At 35.6% G+C, this 25,688-nt stretch overlaps 5 protein-coding genes across 6 annotated transcripts in view; 4 read left to right on the top strand and 1 right to left on the bottom strand.

The window, feature by feature from the left end:
- Positions 1-25,688, bottom strand: part of LOC101888412 (semaphorin-1A) — a 620,253-nt gene that overhangs the window by 266,062 nt on the left and 328,503 nt on the right. The gene's annotated exons all lie outside the window — the stretch shown is intronic.
- On the top strand, positions 2,686-5,285 carry LOC101887891 (arylphorin subunit A4). Its single transcript, XM_059128226.1, has 2 exons — positions 2,686-3,007; positions 3,073-5,285. Exons 1-2 carry the CDS (start codon positions 2,798-2,800, stop codon positions 5,206-5,208), a joined length of 2,346 nt encoding a protein of 781 aa, XP_058984209.1. The 5' UTR covers positions 2,686-2,797; the 3' UTR covers positions 5,209-5,285.
- LOC131804989 (arylphorin subunit A4-like) lies at positions 10,503-13,066 on the top strand. The gene is made up of 2 exons (XM_059128227.1): positions 10,503-10,784; positions 10,844-13,066. Exons 1-2 carry the CDS (start codon positions 10,575-10,577, stop codon positions 12,977-12,979), a joined length of 2,346 nt encoding a protein of 781 aa, XP_058984210.1. The 5' UTR covers positions 10,503-10,574; the 3' UTR covers positions 12,980-13,066.
- LOC131804990 (arylphorin subunit A4-like) lies at positions 18,473-21,046 on the top strand. The gene is made up of 2 exons (XM_059128228.1): positions 18,473-18,752; positions 18,814-21,046. Exons 1-2 carry the CDS (start codon positions 18,543-18,545, stop codon positions 20,947-20,949), a joined length of 2,346 nt encoding a protein of 781 aa, XP_058984211.1. The 5' UTR covers positions 18,473-18,542; the 3' UTR covers positions 20,950-21,046.
- On the top strand, positions 21,245-25,571 carry LOC101888755 (arylphorin subunit C223). 2 transcript variants are annotated; one of them, XM_005178854.4, is made up of 2 exons: positions 21,245-21,494; positions 23,381-25,571. In XM_005178854.4, the coding sequence occupies exons 1-2, from the start codon at positions 21,306-21,308 to the stop codon at positions 25,520-25,522; spliced, it is 2,331 nt and encodes a 776-aa protein (XP_005178911.1). In that variant the 5' UTR covers positions 21,245-21,305; the 3' UTR covers positions 25,523-25,571. The 2 variants fall into 2 exon arrangements, with proteins under 2 accessions (XP_005178911.1, XP_058984213.1); XM_059128230.1 differs by lacking the exon at positions 21,245-21,494 and adding an exon at positions 23,123-23,272.

Raw genomic sequence — 25,688 nt, forward strand, 5'->3', positions numbered from 1 at the left:
GTATGTTGCCTTACGATCTTTGGAATATAATTTAATTATGATTATATAATACATTTTGTTAGCGTTTTTATACGATAAGTAATTAAAAATCAAAAATATTAAGGAAAAAACAATTTTTATGTAGCTCTGTTAAGTTAACATAGCTATGTTATTTTCTCTGTTAAATTCGTGGCTCTAGTTAAATTCGGAATTTATCGTAACGGACCTGGATATTTGCATGTGCAAAATTTGAAGAATATCGAATATTTACTTATAATTTTAACCTTTTGTGGGGAAGGTTCGAGAATGAGTGAGCCAAATAATTCTATATCACATCACATCAGTTATCTGGTTCAGTCAAATATTTTGATAAACCAAGTTTGAAAAGAATCGCAGAATTGCATGTTATGAAAGATATAATTATTCAAAATTTTGACTCTTTGTGGGGAAGGTACCAGAAGGAGTGAACCGATATATCCCATCTTCAGTTTCAGTTCTTGTGTTAGTGAAAATATTGGAATGTGTGCATCTTAGAATGAATGGGAAGTAAGCATTTAATGATCGTTTTGGTTATTCAAAATTAATCCTTTGTAAATGGAAGGTGCTAGAAGGAGCGTGACGATATCTACCATCTTCACAACAGATCTTGTGTTAGTAAAAATCCCTATAAATACTCCAAATATCCTGACACTGATTTGCTCGCAGAAAAGTGTTTTTGTAAATGGTATTGTACAAGAAGTTTAAAATCTGTCAAATACAACTTGCTCCCATTTCGCAGCATAACCAACTTTTTATTTACACATGCATACAAAAAAGATTGACGAATTATCTAAAAACAAGTAAAAAAGCTGTAAGTTCGGCCGAACTTTTAATACCCTCCATCATTTGGTACAAATTTGGCAATTTCCAAAAAAAAAAAAAAAAATAAATAAATAAAATCCGTTAAGAATTCTGTTAAAACCTTAAAAATACCGAATGCTTATACGACGACGTGGACCTGCATAGGCAACTTTTTTCATAAGTTATTACAATATTTACATGCGAGACTTGAAGAAAAATCTGTTTATAATGTAGCTAAAATCATCAAAATTCCGAATATGGGGGGTACCGTTATACGTAGACGTGGACCTGCACAGACAATTTTCTAGCATGGGCTGAAATATCCATTACGAACTTCACATGCGAAATTTGAAACAATCCCGGTAAACGGTGTCGCTAAAATCATCAAAATGGGGGGTACGGTATATGGGGGCTATATGAAGACGTGGACCTACATGGTCCTGCAGTATCTATTACGAACTTCAAATACCAAATTCGGAACAATTCCGCTAAATAATGTCGCTAAAATCATCAAAATACCGAATATCGGGGGGTACCGTTATATGGGGGCTACACGAAGACGTAGACCTGCACAGATAATTTTCTGTCTTACGCTGTAGTATCCCTTAAGAACTTCAAATGCCAAATTTGAAACAATTCCGGTGAATAATGTCGCTAAAATCATCAAAATACCGAATCTCTGGAGGTACCGTTATATGGGAGCTATATGATAACTTGGACCTACATGGCCCATTTACGAACTTAACCTGCCTACTGGCAAAATATACATGTGTGGAAAATTTTAGCCTTCTATCTCAATTTGTTCGAAAGACAGACACACAGACAGACAGACGGACATGGCTAAATCGTCTTAGAATTTTACGCTGATCAAGAATATATATACTTTGTTGGGTCTGACATGAGTATTTCGAGGAGTTACAAACGGAATGACAAAATTAATATACCCTCCATAGTATGGTGGAGGGTATAAAAAAGGAGTCAAAACATGCAGAATGGAGTTCTTACATAAATCCGTCTCCTTTTAAGAGAGTAACTACTCCCATAAGTGACCTAGGTAAGGACACATTGTTGAGCAACTTCGAGGACACAATGTTACCTTTGAAACAGTAAGAGAAAGGATAAAAATAACAAATTTATTTGTACTTTGCCATTTTTATCAACAAAAAGTTATCTTAGACTCTTTAAATAGACGGACTTTTATTTAAAGTTGTTTTTCCATCGCCTAATATGGTAGAGTTAAATATTTTAGAAAAAAAAATATATAAATTAACAACATGCCTAGAAATTGTTGAGATATTTAAAGATTCAAATTAGAAAAATATAAATTATTACATAACAATAATGTATTCAAACATTTCATATCAAACATCTACAATTTACTTTTTCTTAAGAAAATGATTAGTGTCTCAAACTGAATAATCGACTTTAATGTCAAAAGTAATAATTCGAATATTATAAAAGTTGTGTTTCTCAAGCCTAATTAAACAAAATAAATATCTCTATAAAGAAATAATATTTTTAAGATCCTCCTAGCAACAATTAGTACAATAATCATAAAATACATAACGACACGAAATTGCATGCAAAGTGAAACTGCAATTGATGTGGCTGTTATCAAATTTATGCTACAAAAAGCATGTCAACAACAACATTTGACAAAGTGCAGATAAAGACGATGCTACCTGGGGAATTATAAGAAAAACAATTCTTTTCTTTTTTTGGTGAAAAATGAAATTGCTAGAAAGCTTATCAACAATTTCACATAAAAATTAACTGACCTCAAAATTAAGGAGTCAAAAGATAATCTCAAATAACAAATGTATGGGGGCCAGTCCAGCCGATCACAGTATAAATAGCCCAACATTTTAGCAACATATCAACAGTCTTTAGGTATTGGTTTTGATCAGAGCATCATCTCTAATCCGTGGACAGTTTCATTTCTGTAAAGTCGACGAATATTGCCAAAGCAAGGACAACAATGAAAATCACCATCGCCTTATTGGCCATCATTGGCCTGGTGGCTGTTAGTGCCTACCCACATAAGAAGGAAACCAAATACGCCGATAAGGACTTTTTGGCCAAGCAAAAGTTCCTCTTCGAAATTGTTTACCGTGTTGAGGATCCTTTGATGTTCGAGGAATACATCAAATTGGGCAAGACTTTCACCTACCACGAGGAGGACTACACCGTAAGTTAACATATGACAATAAAAAAAATTATCACTAATTTAAATCCTTTATTTTTCTTCTACAGTTCCCTGAACACCACAGCGAATATATGAAGAAATTCTACAATGCCTACAAATATGGCGTGACTTTGCCCAAGGGTGAATACTTCGGTTCCTTGGCCTTCACCCACTTCGAACAAATGTACGGCTTGTTTGAATTCTTCTACTATGCCAAGGACTGGGATGTCTTCCAACGCAATGTCTGCTGGGCCCGTATGTACTTCAACGAAGGCATGTTTGTTCAAGCTTTGACTTTGGCCGTTATGCACCGTGATGACTTCGGAGGCTTGATGTTGCCCGCCGTCTACGAAATCTTCCCTCAATACTTCTTCAACAGCAAATTCATCTACGAAGCTGAGAAATTCGATTTCGATGTCTGGAGCAAATACGCCATGTACGAGAAGGAATACAAAGACTTCATGTACAAGGACTACTCCAAATACTTCAAGGAATTCGACAACTATTACTACTTCTACACCAAGGACTTCAAGTTGTGGCAATGGTGGAAACTCATGGGTATGGGTGAACACTGGTATGCCGAAGAACACTTCATGATGCGCGACAATATGTACATGTTCAACAAGGACTCCAAATACTTGGACATGATCAAGGATGTTAAGATGTTCTACATGCCTGTTGACTACACCCGTGACGTTTACTTCTTCAACAAGGAATCTGAGTTGTCCTACTTCACCGAAGATGTTGAATGGAACTCATTCTGGTACTACTTCAACATGGAGTACTTCCCCTACATGGATGGCAAAGAATTCGGTTTGAAGAAGGATCGTCGTGGTGAATACTACTTCTACGTTGTCCGTCAAATGCTCGCCCGTTACTACATGGAACGTTTGTCTCATGGTTATGGTGAAATTCCCGAATTCTCCTTCTTCACTGAAGTCGAATACGGTTACGATCCTCAGTTGATCAACTACAACGGTGTTGGCTATTCTTACCGCAAGAACTACTACGAATACGAGACCTATGGCAACTTCGACTACATGTACTACATCATCAACTTCTTTACCCGTGTTGAAGAAATCATTACCCAGGGCTACTTCAAGACCTATGATGGCAAGATGATTGACATGCGCAAACCTGAATCCATTGAATACCTCGGTGACATCATGCAAGGCAATTACGATAACTACGACAAATACTTCGCCTCCTTCTGGTACATGTATGCCCATATGTACTTCGCCCACACCGATGACAGCGAATTCTACGTTTACCCCAGTGTCTTCTTGAACTACGAAACCATGATGCGCGATCCCATGTTCTACATGATCTACAAGAAGATCACCGATGTGTTCTTCCAATTCTACGAATACATTGATCCCTACACCCACAAGGACTTGTACTTCCCTGGAGTTGAAATTGAGAGCGTTAAGGTCAGCGATTTGGTCACCTACTTCGATTTGTTCGATTTCGATGTCACCAACTTGTTGAACGACAAGATGACCTTCGTTGATGGCCACTTTGTCTGGGACAAGATGTTGATGGGTCGTCAAATGCGTCTCAACCACAAAGACTTCGATTTCGAATACACCATCAAATCGGATAAGGATCAAAAGGTTGTTGTACGCGCCTTCTTGGGTCCCAAATATGACGAATTCGGTCGCATGTATTCTTTGAATGAAAATCGCGAAAACTTCGTAGAAATCGATGAATTCTACTATGAATTGAAGGCTGGTGTCAACACCTTCAAGCGCAGCTCTAAGGAATTCCAATGGACCTACAACGACCGCACCACCTACACTGAATTGTACAAATTCGTCATGATGGCCTACGAAGGTAAATACGAATACCCCTTGGACTATGCCGAAAACTTCTGCGGCTTCCCTGACCGTTTGGTTTTGCCCCGTGGTTGGGAGAAGGGTATGCCCATGCAATTCTTCTTCTTCGTCTATCCCTACACTGCTTCGTACGAACCTTACTCCTACAACTCCAACTACTCTTGTGGTGTTGGTTCTGGTGTTCGTCACATTGATGAGAAACCATTCGGTTATCCCTTCGATCGTGAAATCGATGAATTCGAATTCTTTGTCCCCAACATGTACTTCAAGGACGTTAAGATCTACTATGAAGACACCTTCGAAAAGTACTATGGTTTCAAGTACGATAAATTCGGACATTTTGATTATAGCTACTATTATAATTATTAACTTGTTGTATGAGGTAGGGATGTGTGGTAAAGCGTTGTAAAATATAATGCATTAAACAAAAAATATAATAAAAAAAATTAACAAAAAAAAAAAAACATAAATGGCTTTCGTATTTGTTGTGGGAATAATTTTTGGGAAATATGAAAAAAAAAAACAGAAGAACAATAAAGGTTTTTCGGAAGTTCTGACTGATAGTGTGCGAAAAGAGCTAAACAATAATGACAAGGAATCGAATGAAATGAGTTTTTATGGTGACAAAAAGTACCATATCATTACAATAAGTTAATGGCTAAATTGTGAAATATTGCATGAGAATCACTGTTGTACGGAGGGAAATAAGTCTATGAACGCATAGAGCTAGAAATTTAAATTTTTATGAAAGTGTATTTGGAGAATTTTAATTTTGACAGGAAAAAAGAAGCTAAGTTCCATTTCCCATTTGGAAGGAACAAAATCTAAAAAAAAATTAAAAACTTTTGAACTTCAGGTATTACAGTTTGCTCATGGTATGGGTCAATGAATATAACTAAAAAAATAACTCATTTTGCACATAAGAACCTTTGGCATTGAGAGGTGTAACACAAATGTATTTAAAGCGGGCGATTTGATTTTGAAATTTTGTTTTAAACGCTTACGTAATACCCGATGTATGGTTAACAATACTAACACTGGCTACTATGGTTAAATACGCAAGATCAATATTTTCAAACGAATCAAATATAAGTAGGAAAATGTTCGAAATCAATTTAATCTTCAAAATTTTACAAATTGCAACAATTGATTTCGGGCATTTTATCCATAAAGATAGAATTCCATTATTTGTCAGATTGGAAAGGGTTTTACATAACTTGTTGTTTAAGAAGTGTTTAGTTTCAAGGTGAGTGTTTAGTTTCAGGGCACGATGAGTGGTAAAAGATTACTTCTATAACTTCTTTAATTAAGATTATGTATAAAATTGTCTAAAATGTGAACCACTGCACAGTGAAGCCTTAGATTTCTACTTCATTTTCATGCTACTGTAGTTTTAAGTAGATAAATGTGTATAAAAGGAGAATGATCTTAGAAGAAATCATCCATTCTTCTGGTAATAATTAAATGCTTAACATCAAATAACCCAAGCTTGTCCAAGTTGATGGATATATATATATATATATATATATATATATATATATATATATATATATATATATATATATATATATATATATATATATATATATATATATATGTATATATATATATATATATATATATATATATATATATATATATATAAATTTGAATATGAATATGCCGATTGAAACAACAGACCGCACCTGAGCGGTGCGCAAGCATAGTCACTTACGGAATTTTAAGTTTAATTGTAGTAATTACACAATTAATTTATTGGCCAAGATTAACCGATTTATTATTGTAACTCAATTCCGGGGGGTATATACAAATCTGAACCGATTTCAATATAATTTGGCAAATATATTCTCTGATTAAGTCACGGCACTCATTCTGTGTGTTTGGAGACTGTATCTGTAATCGATCAATAGATATGTGCCTATAAAATCTAATTTTTTAGGAGGTACCTTCGATTCTGATGCTATATCTACAGTTATAAGTGGAATTTCTAAATTTTATATAGCCTATGTTACTTTCAGGCGATGTTGTAGTATACTTGGAAATTTTTTAGGAAAATCTGTGCAGCGGGTTTCGAGTCCATAAATTAGAAACAAACGAACAAACTTTACCCTCTTTTATAGATATAGAAGATTGCTTTAATCTAGCCTCACGTTTTTCTAAATTAAATTATTCTAGAAAAGGCTACATTTTCTTTTGCTATTATAGTTTAATTTTCATATTCAAATTTAGCAAAAGCCAATGCCATTTTTTTAATATATTTTGACTTCCGTTATGATTTTTCAAACTGTTGACCCTTATCCATTTCGTATCTGAGATAACAAGTCTGATATGAATAATACAACATGCCAGATTGAGACTATATCGAATACTTTCTTCACTTGATAATTTTTGATAATTATTTTGGAAAATGTTGAAATGCGAAAGAGGTACAAGATATAGAGGACCGAAATATTCATTATTCACACTGTACTAATGTGGATAAAACATTGGGATCTTGATGAAAATCGAAAGCATATTTTGGTACCAGATGGAATAAACCACATTTACCATATTTACATTAGGTCTAAAGTTGGTAGAAATATCGATTGCGATCGCAGGCTTGTTTCGAATGGTATAAGGGTTGTAATTACTAAAAGAGCTTTCCGCCTGTGCGGGAGGTAGCAAAAGGTGTGGACCAATAAATTCCTTATTCACACCAGGTCTCTAGTTGGGAGAAATATTTTGATATAATTAAGTAATATAATTAAATGTGACCCTTTGTGTCGGAGGTACCAGAAGTAGTGGGCAAATGTTTATATCCCATCTCAATTTCCCACCAGATTATATATCAAAAAAATATTGGAATGTGTGAAGTCTGAAGAAAATCGGATGATTTTGGGAATTTTATAAGCGTTTTGGTAATTTAAAATGTTGTTAAAATGTTGGGGAAGGTATCGGAAGGAGTCGTTCGATATTGTTTATTTTCGAGCCGAACCTTGCACATATAAAATATAGGACCTGCAAAATGGGAAAAAAAATCGATGATACTTCCAAAATTTTTTGTAGCAGACACCGAAAGGATTGGACAGATATTGCCCATCTCCTAACTTGATCTATGTTAATGTTCCTATGTATTAAGTTTGGATACTTCATTTGAGAGATATATTGCACACCAGCCAGACAGACGGAATTCGATTGACCAAAAGACATTTAATCTAAATCTGTATCCATAAGGCTGAGGGTATAAAAATTATAAGAAAAGTGTAAAGACAACGAATATATAGTAAGGTTCAAAGGAGACAACAATCACTTCCAATATTGTGAAAAACAATTCTGGAATATATCAAACGCAGTGGAAACGTATGCAAAAATATTTACATATTTTCTCAAAATCTGCTAAAGCACCAATTTTAAAATACTTATTGAATCAGTTTCACCTCCAAATGCAACTTCATATTTATTTTAAATGTATGCCAAAGCGTAGCTCAAGAATAAAACAAAACAAATATTAAAACAAAATTAAACTCAAAAAATTCCATGGAAGATTATAGGGAGCAATTTTCACCTATTATATAGGATTCGTATTGATTGTTCTGGGTCCAATATAAAAGGGACTGGTACTCATAACAATTTGTAAGAACAAAGTTTTGTGAGTTTACAACTCATTCCAAAATTAAAAAGTTTGTTTTTATTAGTTTACAAGCAAGTGCCCGAGTGTTAAGAGGAATTTTTTTACCCCAAATAGAATGTATTAAATAACTGACCACAATTTATTAATATCAAGTTATAAATTGGATGAATAATTTCCACCTTTCAACCCTAAATCAATCCTAATGCCAAAATCAACACTATTTTTCAGACTTGACTTGATTCAAACTTCAAGGTTCTTTCTCTATCCGTTTATATAATTCCAAATGGTACTAAATATAGTGCACTTTAGTACTTCTGGTACACATATCCTTAAGATTTCGAAAAAACACTTTTGTTTGTTTATCCTCTGAAACATCAAGGACTCTCACTCCAAAATTTAGATTTCTTGCTCTATTTCTTCCCCAAAGTACCAAAGTTAATACTATTTGGTAATTTCCGTACTTTTAGTAGGTATTTCCAAGTTTCCAGCCATATATCAACCAATTCGCACAAAAGATGGTCCTAATTCTAAATTTTAGACATCCAACTCAATTAATTACCCAAATACCAAATTTAGTACAATTTAGTACTTTTTAGTACGTAATTCCAAAACCATTTTATGTCTCAAACCTACACACGAACGTCGACCACAATTAAAATTTTAGTGCTATTTAATACCTTTCATACATCTACGGTACATATTTCTAATACCCCCTGCAACACTACGCACCTATTCCAAAACACCAAAACTCAGAAATCTAACTATTCCTACGATCAATACTAAATGTTGTACCCTTCTTGCCTTTTGTACTCTAGTGGTACTTATTTCCAAATTTTAGGCTTCCAACTCTACCGGTTTAGCCCAAACTTAAATTGTACCAAATTTAGTACCATTTAGTATACATAAGTACCAATTTCCAAAACCACCTACAATTTAATAGTAATCTTAGTTCCAAAGTTCAGGATTCCAACTCTATTGGTTCACCCAAATCCAAATGATAATTTATGTACAGGAACGGTACTAGATTTGGTACAATTTGGATTTGGGTGAATCAGAGTTTGAATACTGAAATTTGGAACTAACATTTTTTTATTTATTTATTTATTTTTTTAATTACGTCCATACCCCATTCCTACACTCTGCCAGTAATGTTAATTTAAAATTTAAGGACTAAATTTTAGTACCTTTCGTTTTTTTCTAGTGAGAATTTCCAAAATCCCTTTGGTACATCCATCACACACTCAATAAGCGACCCTTATTCCAAATTAAAGAGTTCAGCTCTACTGCTTCGTCAAATACAAATGGTATCATATTTAGTACCTTTTAGACTTTCGTACCGTTCTAGTGCGAATTTCAAAAACCAGGCATATCTGACCCTTTCGGACAAAAAGTGACCATTACCCAAAATTTCAAGATTCTAGCTTCAGCCGTTTCGTGTGGGCGTTGATAAATCATTAGGTCAGTCAGTCAGTAAATTACTTTGGTATTTCATAATTATAGGTTTAACAATTGTATTGTGGAAGAGGGGTTTAGAATAAGGCAGATTTTTCCAATTACAAAATTTTTAATAGATAACACCGAATTATAAATAATTAAAATTTTCATAGCATAAAGTTGAATTTCAACATCGCCTAACATTTTCATTCCTCTTTCGCAAAAAACTAGACCCAAATTTAATATATGCAATGATTAATAATAAAAAAGTGCACAGCAACTAGCAACGAGATATGATTAATCAGATGTAGCCCTTATGGAAAAATCATCTGCTATCTAGAATAGACCACATCACCTGACAACGACATACATTTTACCTGACTTGACCCTTATAAAACAATTCAGATTATTAAATAATTTTGTATAGAATCTATTATAAAATATGACATCATATGTTAAAATCAAAAAAAAAAACAAAAAGAACAAACAAAAACAATAATGCAATATTAATTAAATCTTATGATTGCACTCGACGTTCAAACAAACAATATGCAGAGATAAGACTTAGAGACTGCCAAAACTAAAGTCATTCCAAGAATTGGGTATAAATTGAAGATCGAATAAGCCTAAATCGGCAGACTTCGAATAAACATTGCCATCTAAGCAAGACTACCAAGACTGTGAAAGGACAATGAAGATTTGTATCGCATTACTGGCCATTGTTGGTCTGGTGGCTGTAAGTGCCTACCCACACAAATCGGACACCGCCTATGCCGACAAGGACTTTTTGGCCAAGCAAAAGTTCCTCTTCGAAATTGTTTACCGCGTTGAGGATCCTTTGATGTTCGAGGAGTACATCAAATTGGGCAAGACTTTCACCTACCACGAGGATGACTACACCGTAAGTTTACATATGACAATAAACAAATTATCACCAATTCACTCCCTTTTCTTCTACAGTTCCCTGAACACCACAGCGAATATATGAAGAAATTCTACAATGCCTACAAATATGGTGTGACTTTGCCCAAGGGTGAATACTTCGGTTCCCTGGCCTTCACCCACTTCGAACAAATGTATGGCTTGTTTGAATTCTTCTACTATGCCAAGGACTGGGATGTCTTCCAACGCAATGTCTGCTGGGCCCGTATGTACTTCAACGAAGGCATGTTTGTTCAAGCTTTAACTTTGGCCGTTATGCACCGTGATGACTTCGGAGGCTTGATGTTGCCCGCCGTCTACGAAATCTTCCCTCAATACTTCTTCAACAGCAAATTCATCTACGAAGCTGAGAAATTCGATTTCGATGTCTGGAGCAAATACGCCATGTACGAGAAGGAATACAAAGACTTCATGTACAAGGACTACTCCAAATACTTCAAGGAATTCGACAACTACTACTACTTCTACACCAAGGACTTCAAGTTGTGGCAATGGTGGAAACTCATGGGTATGGGTGAACACTGGTATGCCGAAGAACACTTCATGATGCGCGACAATATGTACATGTTCAACAAGGACTCCAAATACTTGGATATGTTCAAGGATGTTAAGATGTTCTACATGCCTGTTGACTACACCCGTGACGTTTACTTCTTCAACAAGGAATCTGAGTTGTCCTACTTCACCGAGGATGTTGAATGGAATTCATTCTGGTACTACTTCAACATGGAGTACTTCCCCTACATGGATGGCAAAGAATTCGGTTTGAAGAAGGATCGTCGTGGTGAATACTACTTCTACGTTGTTCGTCAAATGCTCGCCCGTTACTACATGGAACGTTTGTCCCATGGCTTTGGCGAAATTCCCGAATTCTCCTTCTTCACTGAAGTCGAATACGGTTACGATCCTCAGTTGATCAACTACAACGGTGTTGGCTATTCTTACCGCAAGAACTACTACGAATACGAGACCTATGGCAACTTCGACTACATGTACTACATCATCAACTTCTTTACCCGTGTTGAAGAAATCATTACCCAGGGCTACTTCAAGACCTATGATGGCAAGATGATTGACATGCGCAAACCTGAATCCATTGAATACCTCGGTGACATCATGCAAGGCAATTACGATAACTACGACAAATACTTTGCCACTTTCTGGTACATGTACGCCCATATGTACTTCGCCCACACCGATGACAGCGAATTCTACGTTTACCCCAGTGTCTTCTTGAACTACGAAACCATGATGCGCGATCCCATGTTCTACATGATCTACAAGAAGATCACCGATGTGTTCTTCCAATTCTACGAATACATTGATCCCTACACCCACAAGGACTTGTACTTCCCTGGAGTTGAAATTGAGAGCGTTAAGGTCAGCGATTTGGTCACCTACTTCGATTTGTTCGATTTTGATGTCACCAACTTGTTGAACGACAAGATGACCTTCGTTGATGGTCACTTCGTCTGGGACAAAACTTTGTTGGGTCGTCAAATGCGTCTCAACCACAAAGACTTCGATTTCGAATACACCATCAAATCGGACAAGGATCAAAAGGTTGTTGTACGCGCCTTCTTGGGTCCCAAATATGACGAATTCGGTCGCATGTATTCTTTGAATGAAAATCGCGAAAACTTCGTAGAAATCGATGAATTCTACTATGAATTGAAGGCTGGTGTCAACACCTTCAAGCGCAGCTCTAAGGAATTCCAATGGACCTACAACGACCGCACCACCTACACTGAATTGTACAAATTCGTCATGATGGCCTACGAAGGTAAATACGAATACCCCTTGGACTATGCTGAGAAATTCTGTGGCTTCCCCGATCGTTTGATCTTGCCTCGTGGTTGGGAAAAGGGCATGCCCATGCAATTCTTCTTCTTCGTCTATCCCTACACTGCCTCATACGAACCTTACTCCTACAACTCCAACTACTCCTGTGGTGTTGGTTCTGGTGTTCGTCACATTGATGAGAAACCCTTCGGTTATCCCTTCGATCGCGAAATCGATGAATTCGAGTTCTTTGTACCCAACATGTACTTCAAGGACGTCAAGATCTACTACAAAGACACCTTCGAAAAGTACTATGGCCACAAGTACGAGAAATTCGGAACATTTGATTATAATTACTACTACAAATATTGATTTGAATAAATCGTGAGGATGTCTGTGTTATAGTTGTATAAAAATAGAAAAAATGTAAAGCGAATAAAACATAATGAAATATTAAAATATTTTGTGTTTATCTTTTTTTTAAATATTTTTGTTTTAAATATTTGTTTGGAAATGTCGAAAAGGTGGGATCATAGTTATTACATTTCTAAATGCAACTCGATTTTGAGTGATTACTGTGTGCCCTTTTGCATTGTACCTACAGCAAAATTCTACGTTTTGTCCAGGATTTCTTTGCATTTATAAATTAATCTTTTTCTAAAAATGTTAATTCTAATAAAATTGGTAATTAGAAAATTAACCAATAATTCAAGTTGATACCTGATATTTAACGATGTACCAACTTCTTATTTTAAACAAGTAATGGATTTGTCATTATTAATTGAACCGCTAGATACTTTCAAGGTAACCCTATATTCTAAAAATTAAAACTTCGTTAAAATACGTTGCCTTTGTTTTTTTTTAACCGGGCTATTTTCTTAATATTTAAAAATTTTAGATATTTTGCTTTATATGCGATATATTGGATATGAGCATTAATGTAACGGTCAGAAGTAACATTTTCGTGCATTTGTGATTTCGACAGAATTTAAAATATTCGCAGCTTAGTGAAAATTTTCTTATTTTTTACATAAAAGTTATGGTCTCCTTTACACGCTAAATATTGTCCGATGACCAAACAAAATGTTTTGACCAGCCCTGAACTCTAGCCCCATGCTTAATTCCGCGTTGATTGGTCTATAATTGCGACCTGTACTGCAAATTCAGGAAAATTTTCTATTTTTGGTCCATTTCCACCCCTAAGTATTATGCGATCAACTCCAAAAACTATTGGGTTCTACTTTGACCCTAACCCCACCTCCATTTTCAAATTCATGAGGATCAGACCATAATTGCGACCTGTGGAGTGATTTCAAATTAACATGGACAGACGGGCAGACGGAAGGACGGACGTACATTGCTAGATCGACTCAGCTCTGCGAGATAGGAAGATCCATATATACTTTCCGATGTGGGAAACCAATATTTTGAGATGTTACATAATTTTTGTCCCAATCAAACTTATAATACCGCCAACACATAGCGTTGTAGGGTATAGAAATATACCCCCTCGAGCGAGACACAAAAGGGGGTTTTTAGTTCTCTTTTTTCAAATATGTTTAAAAACACAAAAACATTTCCTATTTGTTTGATCAATTTTTTTTCTCGTCTGTATTTATATTCTAATAAATTTTGCCAAAACTTTAGTGTGTTCTTCTCCTTCTGTTGGAAGGTTTTATACTCACAAAGAAACCAAAATACAAAATCGATTGGGAAATATTCTGAAGACACTAACAATCACTATAATCAGGGGATAACTTTATTCAAGGAATATACCAAAACGTGGACCTACATTAATATTTTTCTCAGTAACGTTTAAGTATAATAATAACTCAAAATAACAAAACTAAGAAGTAAAATATCATAAAATCGGAATTTACCCTTATAAAGGGACTACAGCAAAAAGTGGACCGATATTAGCTTCTTTAGAAAATGAAAACATAATAAAAAATAAAACATAATGTATCTTCCGACATTTCAATGAACTCTTCACTTGCATTTGACGACATTTCATTGGCAGTTGATCCTTAAATGGTATGTACAGTATGGAATGAAAACATGTTAAATTGGCAGTAGAAACCTTAAATATGTATATAAATATAAAAATTTCGAATGTAATTTTCTTTAAAACAAAACATTTATAGTAAAGTGTTGTTCAGAATATTTCTGCCTAGTACGAAATTTCATGTCACTTCCATACAACAATTCGAACAACATTCGAACAATTCGAATTCGCAAAAACTTTTTTTTTTTTTGAAACAAACCTTTCTTTTTTGAAATTTGATGAGGAATATTTTCGCCTTTGACGTCATACTTCTAAAACGACGAAACATCGCTTTAACACTAAAATGTGTTTTGAGATATATGAATTCCTGTGGTCTAGATAAGATTTAGATTTTATGCATTCTGTAATTTTAAAAATTTTGGCTTGCTACAGTTCCGTTTGAAATAATCTGCATATTTCGTAGGAACTTTTACTTTTTTTCCATTGGGTGTCTTTGACACTCTGCGCACAAATACATAAATATGCAATATTACAAGAAAAATATGAATTCGTACTTCATTTTATATTTCCTGTTTGTTTCGCAACTGCAGCACACACGAACTCTACCTATCCATCGCAGAAACACACACACACATACACCCAATTTAAGCATATTTACACAGATGAAACACAATCATGTCAACGACATGGATCGCTGTCATCATCGACATAATAGGGCTGTTCCAGAACTTGCAAGAGTCTCCTAGTTTTGCAACTTTTTTCGATATCATAAAGGGAAAATCGGTTATCATAGTAAAAACGTTTACATTCTTGCAGTTCTTTTTGGAGAATACCAAGCAAATTATAGAGTCGTCCATGCCACGATCGAACCTTTGTAAGTGACACACATAAATCAAACTAGGGATTGTTGTTGGGTGCCATTTTCTTAGTAGACAAAGTAAGTGAGTCAAAATACAAAATAGACAGCTCATACAATTCGTCTACCCTTTAATGTGAACTTTCAAAACGCCAATATACGTATCTTCCATTTTTAACTCTACTATCATAATCTACTGGGTTTTCCCGTAATTATTTTTGGTGTTGCACAGTGTCATTAAGATATTACTCTCCTCAATTGTTCACTTATGTTTCAAAAAGTTCAAAAACGACATTCGATTTTTTTGAGTTCTAGTTTTAAGAGGCCGCCTAACCTGAAGCAATCGTAGCTCTATTTGCAGTAAATTATTCATTGAATAGCGCTACGATTAACCCATCTCCCGATTCCCTCAAGAGCCTTTATAAATGAGACATAAAACGAATCATCAGAAGGGGTTTCAGACATCAACTAGTAACACATTTCCATATGTTCTTTTCCCACATCTATGTTGACATTTAATTAAGTTATTTTTTCCGTTGTGGAGGATACGAAACGTTCGTATAGATTGTTTTTTCTCCTTAAAATGTCGCTGCCATAACGCTTTATTTGTATACCCTCAACCATATGGCTAGTTATACCCTCAGGGTATGTATCATTTGATACAGTCAAAGCGTGCCAAGGCAAAATAACGGGTTTAGACCCTAGGTCTCTTTGGACCAAATCCATTTTAGGACATTTGTGGTCGATTTAGCGATGTCCGTTTGTTCGTCCGTCGTCTGTCTAACTGGCTGGTGCGAACGATAACTATCGAAGGAAGTATCCGATTTAGTCCAAACTTGGTACATCGTAATATTATTGGCAAACTTAGATCGAGTTCGGAGATGGTGCATTAGTGCTAGGTCAGGTGCGAAAATGGACAATATCGGTCCACTCCATCAAGTACATCCCCCACAAAGGGTTAAAATTTTGAACAATTGTAGCTCTTATAAACTGCGGTGCAAGTAATCGGACACTTACATCGCAGTTATAAGAGCTTCAAATTACACACATGACAATATTTTTATTAGTCCAAGGTCTGATATGAAGATAGGATATATCGGGCGACTCCTTTTGGTAACTCCCCCAGCAATGTTAAAAATTTAGATAATTCATTAAGCTCATATAACACGAAATAAACATCTGATTCTATTCAGGCTTTGTACATCTCAATATTTCCATAAACACAAAATCTTATATAAAGATGGTAGATATCGGACCATTCCTGGTAACTCCCCCACAAAGGGTCAATATTTTGAATAACCATAACGATCATGAAATCCGAAATAAGCATCTGGTTCTCTCCAAATTACACATATCACAATATTTTTATTAGTCCAAGGTCTGGTATGAATATGGTATATAGTGGTCGACTCCTTTTGGTACCTCCCCCAGCAAGGTTCAAAATTTAGACAATTCATGAAGCTCATAAAACACGGTATTAACATCTGATTCCATTCAGACTTGATACATCTCAATATTTCCATCAACACAAGATCTCTTATAAAGATGGTAGAGATCGCACCATTTCTTTTGGTACCTCCCTCACATAGGGTTCAAGTTATTGAAAAACAAAACATTCTAAGAAAGAGAAATAATCAAAATCCATCCATCTATCTCCTCAAATTTCCCACATACAAACATTTTTGCTAACACAAGATCTCTTGTGAAGATGATATATATCTGCTAACCCCCTCTGGTACCTTAACCACAAAGGGTCACAATTTCCAATACATAAATCTGTCATAAATTGCGAAACAATTCAGTGATTCTTTACAACTTGCTATATTTAAATACATGTCTCTCAACCAGAAACCTGATAATTTTGGCCATACCAATTTTATTATCTGTATTTGATGAAGCATGAAATGGAACACTTTGGTCGACTATATCTGATACCTCACGCACAAGTTACGAAAGGTTCGTATGGAATGTTGCTGTCATAACGCATAATTTTTCAAAGTTAAATATTGCCCTAACTTTAGACTTGGCGACATTTAAAATCGTTATCTCAATATAAGAAGATTTTGAAATACACATATTTAAATTCTACATAAATAACATTTTTGTCGTTGATATTAATTTGTTGCTGTTGCCTCCTTTTCTCCTAATCAAAATATTATCTGGAAGTAATAACAAAATGACACGCCAAAGTGGAATTAATAATTAAATTTAAGCAGTATTTTTATACAAGGCAATGTAAGTAAACCTTAACAAATATGTCGAATTGTGCATTACAATAAATGATTAACAAACTTCGAATAAGAAACGCATATATCTGTCGGATATGAAGCTCAATATAAAGCAGACACCTCAAGTCATTTGCAAAATACACGGACAATCTCAAATGCAGACAAAAATACGTGATGACTTTTAGTTCTTGATTTGATTTTAAAGAAAAAAATCGATTCCAAATATGTCCTTGGTCTTTAAATATATACACATGTCAAAAGCGGATTTTTTTCCTATCGGATATTGAAGGACATTTGCTGCAACGATTGTTTAAAGCTGCGTATGTCCATAATTATCGCCTTATATTCCGTTTAAGTAAACTCGATGCATTAAAATTTTAATTATTCACATACGGATTGATACATAAAAAATCGCCATCAACAAATGGCAATGCTGTGTGCACAAAATTATGGTTCAACGACACGCGATGTATGTTTGTCTTTATCACAACATAAGTTATTTTTAAAATTCCGAAACGCTCATAAAAGCATAGATTATTTTAAACATATGTATACGCAATTAAATATGTCTACACCCTTATCGTTGCTTTAAGAGACAATGTTCAAAAATAAGTTCATCTGGTCAATAAATTTCCAGATGTTCTGCAACATAAATTGCCACCAACAACAAATGCTTTATTTTCTAGAAGTCAAATGAAAGTTAATTGTGATAAGCACTGCAGATTGAGCCACGTTTGAATGGTCCGAAATGGTATAAAAATTCAGTTGTGGGCAGGTAAAAGTCAGCAGTCTCACTTCTGGAGAGCATTGCAAGTATACGAGAAGTAGAAGTCTAAAATCCAAAGAATGAAAATCGCCATCGCCTTATTGGCCATCATTGGCTTGGTGGCTGTTAGTGCCTACCCACATACAAAGGAAACCAAATACGCAGATAAGGACTTTTTGGCCAAGCAAAAGTTCCTATTCGAAATCGTTTATCGTGTTGAGGATCCTTTGATGTTCGAGGAGTACATCAAATTGGGCAAGACTTTCACCTACCACGAGGATGATTACACGGTAAGCTATAATAAGGTACAAAAGAGATGTAAATAATCATACAAATATTTTTTTGCTTCAGTTTCCTGAACACCACAGCGAATATATGAAGAAATTCTACAATGCCTACAAATATGGCGTGACTTTGCCCAAGGGTGAATACTTCGGTTCCTTGGCCTTCACCCACTTCGAACAAATGTACGGCTTGTTTGAATTCTTCTACTATGCCAAGGACTGGGATGTCTTCCAACGCAATGTCTGCTGGGCCCGTATGTACTTCAACGAAGGCATGTTTGTTCAAGCTTTGACTTTGGCCGTTATGCACCGTGATGACTTCGGAGGCTTGATGTTGCCCGCCGTCTACGAAATCTTCCCTCAATACTTCTTCAACAGCAAATTCATCTACGAAGCTGAGAAATTCGATTTCGATGTCTGGAGCAAATACGCCATGTACGAGAAGGAATACAAAGACTTCATGTACAAGGACTACTCCAAATACTTCAAGGAATTCGACAACTACTACTACTTCTACACCAAGGACTTCAAGTTGTGGCAATGGTGGAAACTCATGGGTATGGGTGAACACTGGTATGCCGAAGAACACTTCATGATGCGCGACAATATGTATATGTTCAACAAGGACTCCAAATACTTGGACATGATCAAGGATGTTAAGATGTTCTACATGCCTGTTGACTACACCCGTGACGTTTACTTCTTCAACAAGGAATCTGAGTTGTCCTACTTCACAGAGGATGTTGAGTGGAATTCATTCTGGTACTACTTCAACATGGAGTACTTCCCCTACATGGATGGCAAAGAATTCGGTTTGAAGAAGGATCGTCGTGGTGAATACTACTTCTATGTTGTCCGTCAAATGCTCGCCCGTTACTACATGGAACGTTTGTCTCATGGCTTTGGTGAAATTCCCGAATTCTCCTTCTTCACTGAAGTCGAATACGGTTACGATCCTCAGTTGATCAACTACAACGGTGTTGGCTATTCTTACCGCAAGAACTACTACGAATACGAGACCTATGGCAACTTCGACTACATGTACTACATCATCAACTTCTTTACCCGTGTTGAAGAAATCATTACCCAGGGCTACTTCAAGACCTATGATGGCAAGATGATTGACATGCGCAAACCTGAATCCATTGAATACCTCGGTGACATCATGCAAGGCAATTACGATAACTACGACAAATACTTCGCCTCCTTCTGGTACATGTATGCCCATATGTACTTCGCCCACACCGATGACAGCGAATTCTACGTTTACCCCAGTGTCTTCTTGAACTACGAAACCATGATGCGCGATCCCATGTTCTACATGATCTACAAGAAGATCACCGATGTGTTCTTCCAATTCTACGAATACATTGATCCCTACACCCACAAGGACTTGTACTTCCCTGGAGTTGAAATTGAGAGCGTTAAGGTCAGCGATTTGGTCACCTACTTCGATTTGTTCGATTTCGATGTCACCAACTTGTTGAACGACAAGATGACCTTCGTTGATGGTCACTTCGTCTGGGACAAAACTTTGTTGGGTCGTCAAATGCGTCTCAACCACAAAGACTTCGATTTCGAATACACCATCAAATCGGACAAGGATCAAAAGGTTGTTGTACGCGCCTTCTTGGGTCCCAAATATGACGAATTCGGTCGCATGTATTCTTTGAATGAAAATCGCGAAAACTTTGTAGAAATCGATGAATTCTACTATGAATTGAAGGCTGGTGTCAACACCTTCAAGCGCAGCTCTAAGGAATTCCAATGGACCTACAACGACCGCACCACCTACACTGAATTGTACAAGTTCGTCATGATGGCCTACGAAGGTAAATACGAATACCCCTTGGACTATGCCGAAAACTTCTGCGGCTTCCCCGACCGTTTGGTCTTGCCCCGTGGTTGGGAGAAGGGTATGCCCATGCAATTCTTCTTCTTCGTCTATCCCTACACTGCTTCGTACGAACCTTACTCCTACAACTCCAACTACTCCTGTGGTGTTGGTTCTGGTGTTCGTCACATTGATGAGAAACCATTCGGTTATCCCTTCGATCGTGAAATCGATGAATTCGAATTCTTTGTCCCCAACATGTACTTCAAGGACGTTAAGATCTACTACGAAGACACCTTCGAAAAGTACTATGGTTTCAAGTACGATAAATTCGGACATTTTGATTATAGCTATTACTACAATTACTAATTTTTTTCTTTTAAATTCAAGGACGCCTGTGTTATAGTTTGTTGTTGTATTGTGAAATAGAAGCAAAATAAAGATAATAAAAATTAAATAAAACAAATTAATAGCTTTGTTTATTAAAATGATTCGAATGGGGATACAAGGGTATACAAGGGTATGGGAATTTTTTAAAGAAAAAAAGCTGCTATTTTGATCTTATCAATTTTATACACACTTGAAAAAGCAATAACTTACTGTTTGTGATAAGATTGCATACATAAAGCATTGAGAGATCTCAATATAAGTTGGGATGATTTGTCATTGGGATTCAGAAAAGTTTCGTAGTTCAGCATACAAACATAATTTTCAGCTGAGCTGCGATGAAAGCAATCTCTATTTTACTGGCAATAATTGCCTTGGTACAGGCGACGAAAGGAAAAGACAACAAAGATTTTTGGCACAAGCAAAAATTTCTTTTTGAAATTGTTTACCGCATTGAGGACCCTTTGATGTTTGAGGAATACATCAAATTGGGTAAAACTTTCTCTTTCAACCAGGATGACTATGAGGTAAGAATAATTTGACCCTGCATATATAATTTAACGTTAGTAAATTTAGACTAACAATTTTAAAATAAAAACCCCAAAAAAGAGGATAAGATTTGCAGTGTGAGTGATCACACACCTAAAGCAAAAGAACATTCCTTTATGACACCCTGTACCATGAGAAAAGAACGTTTTGAGCGTGGTCCATTTGAACCTCAAATGTATTTATAATAAACAATTTGGTATATCTGCAAAATACCGAGTACAGGTGGTCTTTACCAAAGTGTTTTCCTTCTCTGTAAGTATCAGAATCTCCAAAGTGCAGGTCATTGGTGAGGAAACTTTAAAAGAGTGAGCGGTGCCTTTTCACTGCACACATTAAAACGAAGACAGGAAAAAATTGTGCAGAAATATGTGTGGCGTACTATTGGAGTAATGTTTTACCAGAAACACTGTTCGATACCTGAGCTCGATCGGGAAATTTTTGTTGATATAGGACCTCACAGAACCGCTGCAAAATGTTAGGTTTTGCTTCAAATCGAGGGTACCTTTACATGTGATCTACACGCAAAATATTGCCAGTGTTATATGCCGCTCAGAAAGCACTTTGCCAATTTACAAAGAAATCGATTGAAAATAAGGGTCTATATACCTCACGTTTATTGCTCTAAAATATACGTCCTCAACACATATCTGTGGAAAATTGACTTTACTAGAAAACAGATCTCAATTTTTTTCTTTATAAAAAAATTAAATATTCAAATATTCTACTATAGGTCACAACAAAACATCAAAAAAAAAAAAATAAATAAATAATAATAATAAATAGGACTAAGGCACTTCCTTATGTGAATTTAGGAAAAATTATCCTTCAACGCTTTATTTCTGAAGAATGATGCCAAAGACAAAAATATTCTTAATAAAATTTCATTGTGTCTCATCAAAGATTATTATTTCTTAAATTTTGAATAAGTTTCCTTCGACTGGAAAGTAATATTAAATTTCATTTGAAGAAGGAAGAGTCGAAAGGAAAATTATTTTGCAGTATAATTGGCTTTGAATGGAAACGCATTAAATTAACAGTAAAAGCACATAATTTTAAATAGTAAAATATACAGGTTGAGATAAAAAAACTGCAACAAAGACAAAAGCCATAATTTTTACATTTTTTATAAATGTTTGCGTTACCGAGGCTTTAATACACCCTCCAGAATATTTTCGCGATAATATTCGGCATTTATTATGATGCCACGCTCGATTAATGAGAGCGGAGAGCGACAATCGGCTGTTATGGCGGCTTTTTTTCTTGAAAATTCTCACAAAAATGCTTTTGCACGCTTGTAAACAATGTAATGAGCTGTCACTGTCTGAAGTTGGTTGCAATTTTTTAATCTCACCCTGTACATTTCAAATGTACATTTCAGTAAATCTATTAAGCCTAGAGATATGATTTATTCAAAAATTTATAGTGAAATTTTGTCTGGAATACCATCTATAAAATATGTTTAAAGATATTACCTTTTCTATGGCAAAACTCGTAAAGGAATATAACTTAGTTTGTTGGAAACTATGTTTGCAACATCTAAACTATTTTAATTCTGAAGGTACTGTTACTTGGGTTGCTGTACGTGAGCCGATGGATCTCATTTACAATGCCAATCATCCTCGACATAATATAAACTTTTTCTGCCTAAACTTCGAAACACTACTGTTTGGGTCGATGAACTATTTAATTCTTTATTGGAATAAAAAATCATCAGCGAGAATTATTGGAATAATGTTTGGAAATATTATATTCATAGGTATGTGTGATGGATAAAAGATTCCACAATTTTTATATAGGAGTTCCAAATTTTAAACCGTTTTAATGTAAAAACTTAACATTTTTATATTATTTGTCTTCCCTTTAGCTCCCGTCAGAATATAAAGGATATATGGATAAGTATTATGCAGCCTATATACATGGATCAACTCTGCCCAAAAAAGGATTTTTCGGAGCAGTGGCATACAATCAATTTGACGAAATGTATGGATTATTTGAATTCTTGTACTATGCCAAAACTTGGGAAATTTTCCAACGTAATGTCTGCTGGGCCCGCATGCATGCCAACGAAGGAATGTTTGTACAAGCCCTAACATTGGCCATAATACATCGCGATGACTTGCAGGGCTTGGTGCTACCAACCATTTATGAAATTTTCCCTCAATACTTTTTCAACAGGAAATTTGTTTACAATGCGGAAAAATTCGATTTTGATGTGTGGAGAAAAAACATCATGTACGAGAAAAAATACAAGGACATAATGTACAAGGATTATGTGCCTTATTTCAAAAAATTTGACAACTATAATTACTTCTATACCAAAGATTGGAAAATGTGGCAGTGGTGGAAACTGATGGGCCTGGGAGAGCGCTGGTATGCCGAGGAACATTCTATGATACGTGACAATGTCGAGTATTTTCATCAAGATTCCAAACATTTGGCAGCGTTCAAAAATGTTCGCATGTTTTGGATGCCCGTAGATTATACACGCGACATTGAGATCTACAATGAGGAATCAGATTTATCCTATTTCACCGAAGATTTGGAATGGAATGCTTTCTGGTATTATTTCAATCTGGATTATGCACCCTTTTTGGATGGTGAAGCATTTGGTTTGAACAAAGATCGGCGCGGAGAATATTATGTGTACACCGTGCGTCAAATACTTGCCCGCTATTATTTGGAACGTTTGTCCCATGGCCATGGTGAAATTCCAGAATTCTCATTTTTCACTGAAATCAAAACTGGTTATAATCCCCAATTGATACACAGCAATGGCGTGGGATTTTCGTATAGGAAAAACTACTATGAATTTGCAACTCATGGTATTTTTGGATATTTGCATAAAGTTGAGGACTTTTTTAAGAGCGTAGAAGGGATTATTACAAAAGGCTACTACACCACCAGTGATGGCAAGGAAATATCTATGCGTGATCCAGAAGCTATTGAAATTATTGGCAACCTATTGCAGGGTAATGTTGACAATTATGATAAATATTTCGCCACTTTTTGGTACATGTTTGCTCACATGTATGTTGCCAATGTTGATGCAAACAGCAAGTTTGTGTATCCAAATGTTTTTATGAACTATGAAACTATGATGCGTGATCCATTGTTCTATATGTTCTTCAAAAAACTTTCGAATACTTTCAATCGCTTCCATAATTTTATCACACCCTATAGCCAAGAAGAACTGCATTTACCTGGTGTTAGCATCGAAAAAGTTGAAGTTAGCGATTTGGTGACCTATTTCGATCTATATGATTTCGATGTCACAAATTTATTAAATGACAAAATGAATTTTGTGAATGACACTTTTATATGGGACACAACTCTATTGGCCCGACAAATGCGCCTAAATCATAAGGATTTTGAATTCAATATTACCATTAAATCCGAAAATAACCAAAAGGTGGTAATACGTACCTACTATGGCCCCAAAAATGATGAATTTGGTCGTGTTATATCCCTAAATGAGAATCGTGAAAACTTTATTGAAATCGATGAATTCTATTATGAACTCAAGCCGGGACTCAACACTGTCCAACGCAACTCCAAGGATTATTTCTGGCTTACACATGATCGCAAAACCTATACAGAATTGTATAAATTCATTGTATCAGCAATGGAAGACGAGCATGAAGTGTCCAGATATTTCGTTGAACCACCTTGCGGATTTCCTGATCGTTTACTGTTACCACGTGGCTGGCAGAAAGGTATGCCCATGCAGTTTGTCGTCTTCGTCTATGAATTTAATGGTACCGCTGAAGCCACCACTAATTACGATGCTGCCTTTTATTGCGGTGCTGGTTCCGGTGTTCGTCGCATTGATAACAAACCATATGGATACCCATTTGATCGTGAAATCGATGAACATGCATTTTTTGTACCCAATATTTTCTTCAGTGATGTGAAAATCTATCACGAAGATATTTTCGAAAAATTCTCCAAGCCGGAGGAGAATAAAAATTTTGGCAAATTTGATTACAGCTACTACCACAAGTTTTAAAAAATAAATTTTAATTACAATGTTTTAATAAAAATGTTTAGAAAACTTATTTGTGTGTGTGTGTTTTTTTATTGTGTTGCATTGAGCTTGGCTGAGTCATGGTTTTGAAAAGTTTTCGCTTTATATTAAAATTGACATTTCGCCGTTTTTTTGCATTAAAAATCCA

This window comes from Musca domestica, unplaced genomic scaffold (assembly GCF_030504385.1).
Source record: "Musca domestica strain aabys unplaced genomic scaffold, Musca_domestica.polishedcontigs.V.1.1 5, whole genome shotgun sequence".
Lineage (NCBI taxonomy): Eukaryota > Metazoa > Arthropoda > Insecta > Diptera > Muscidae > Musca > Musca domestica.

What these genes read in the sequence shown, in the direction of transcription:
- LOC101887891 (XM_059128226.1), top strand. Translation starts at nt 2,798, where the DNA reads ATGAAAATCACCATCGCCTTATTGGCCATCATTGGCCTGGTGGCTGTT. An exon ending in ACCACGAGGAGGACTACACC is followed by an intron (nt 3,008 to 3,072) that starts GTAAGTTAACAT and finishes TTTCTTCTACAG; the next exon opens with TTCCCTGAACACCACAGCGA.
- LOC131804989 (XM_059128227.1), top strand. Translation starts at nt 10,575, where the DNA reads ATGAAGATTTGTATCGCATTACTGGCCATTGTTGGTCTGGTGGCTGTA. An exon ending in ACCACGAGGATGACTACACC is followed by an intron (nt 10,785 to 10,843) that starts GTAAGTTTACAT and finishes TTTCTTCTACAG; the next exon opens with TTCCCTGAACACCACAGCGA.
- LOC131804990 (XM_059128228.1), top strand. Translation starts at nt 18,543, where the DNA reads ATGAAAATCGCCATCGCCTTATTGGCCATCATTGGCTTGGTGGCTGTT. An exon ending in ACCACGAGGATGATTACACG is followed by an intron (nt 18,753 to 18,813) that starts GTAAGCTATAAT and finishes TTTTTGCTTCAG; the next exon opens with TTTCCTGAACACCACAGCGA.
- LOC101888755 (XM_005178854.4), top strand. Translation starts at nt 21,306, where the DNA reads ATGAAAGCAATCTCTATTTTACTGGCAATAATTGCCTTGGTACAGGCG. An exon ending in TCAACCAGGATGACTATGAG is followed by an intron (nt 21,495 to 23,380) that starts GTAAGAATAATT and finishes TCTTCCCTTTAG; the next exon opens with CTCCCGTCAGAATATAAAGG.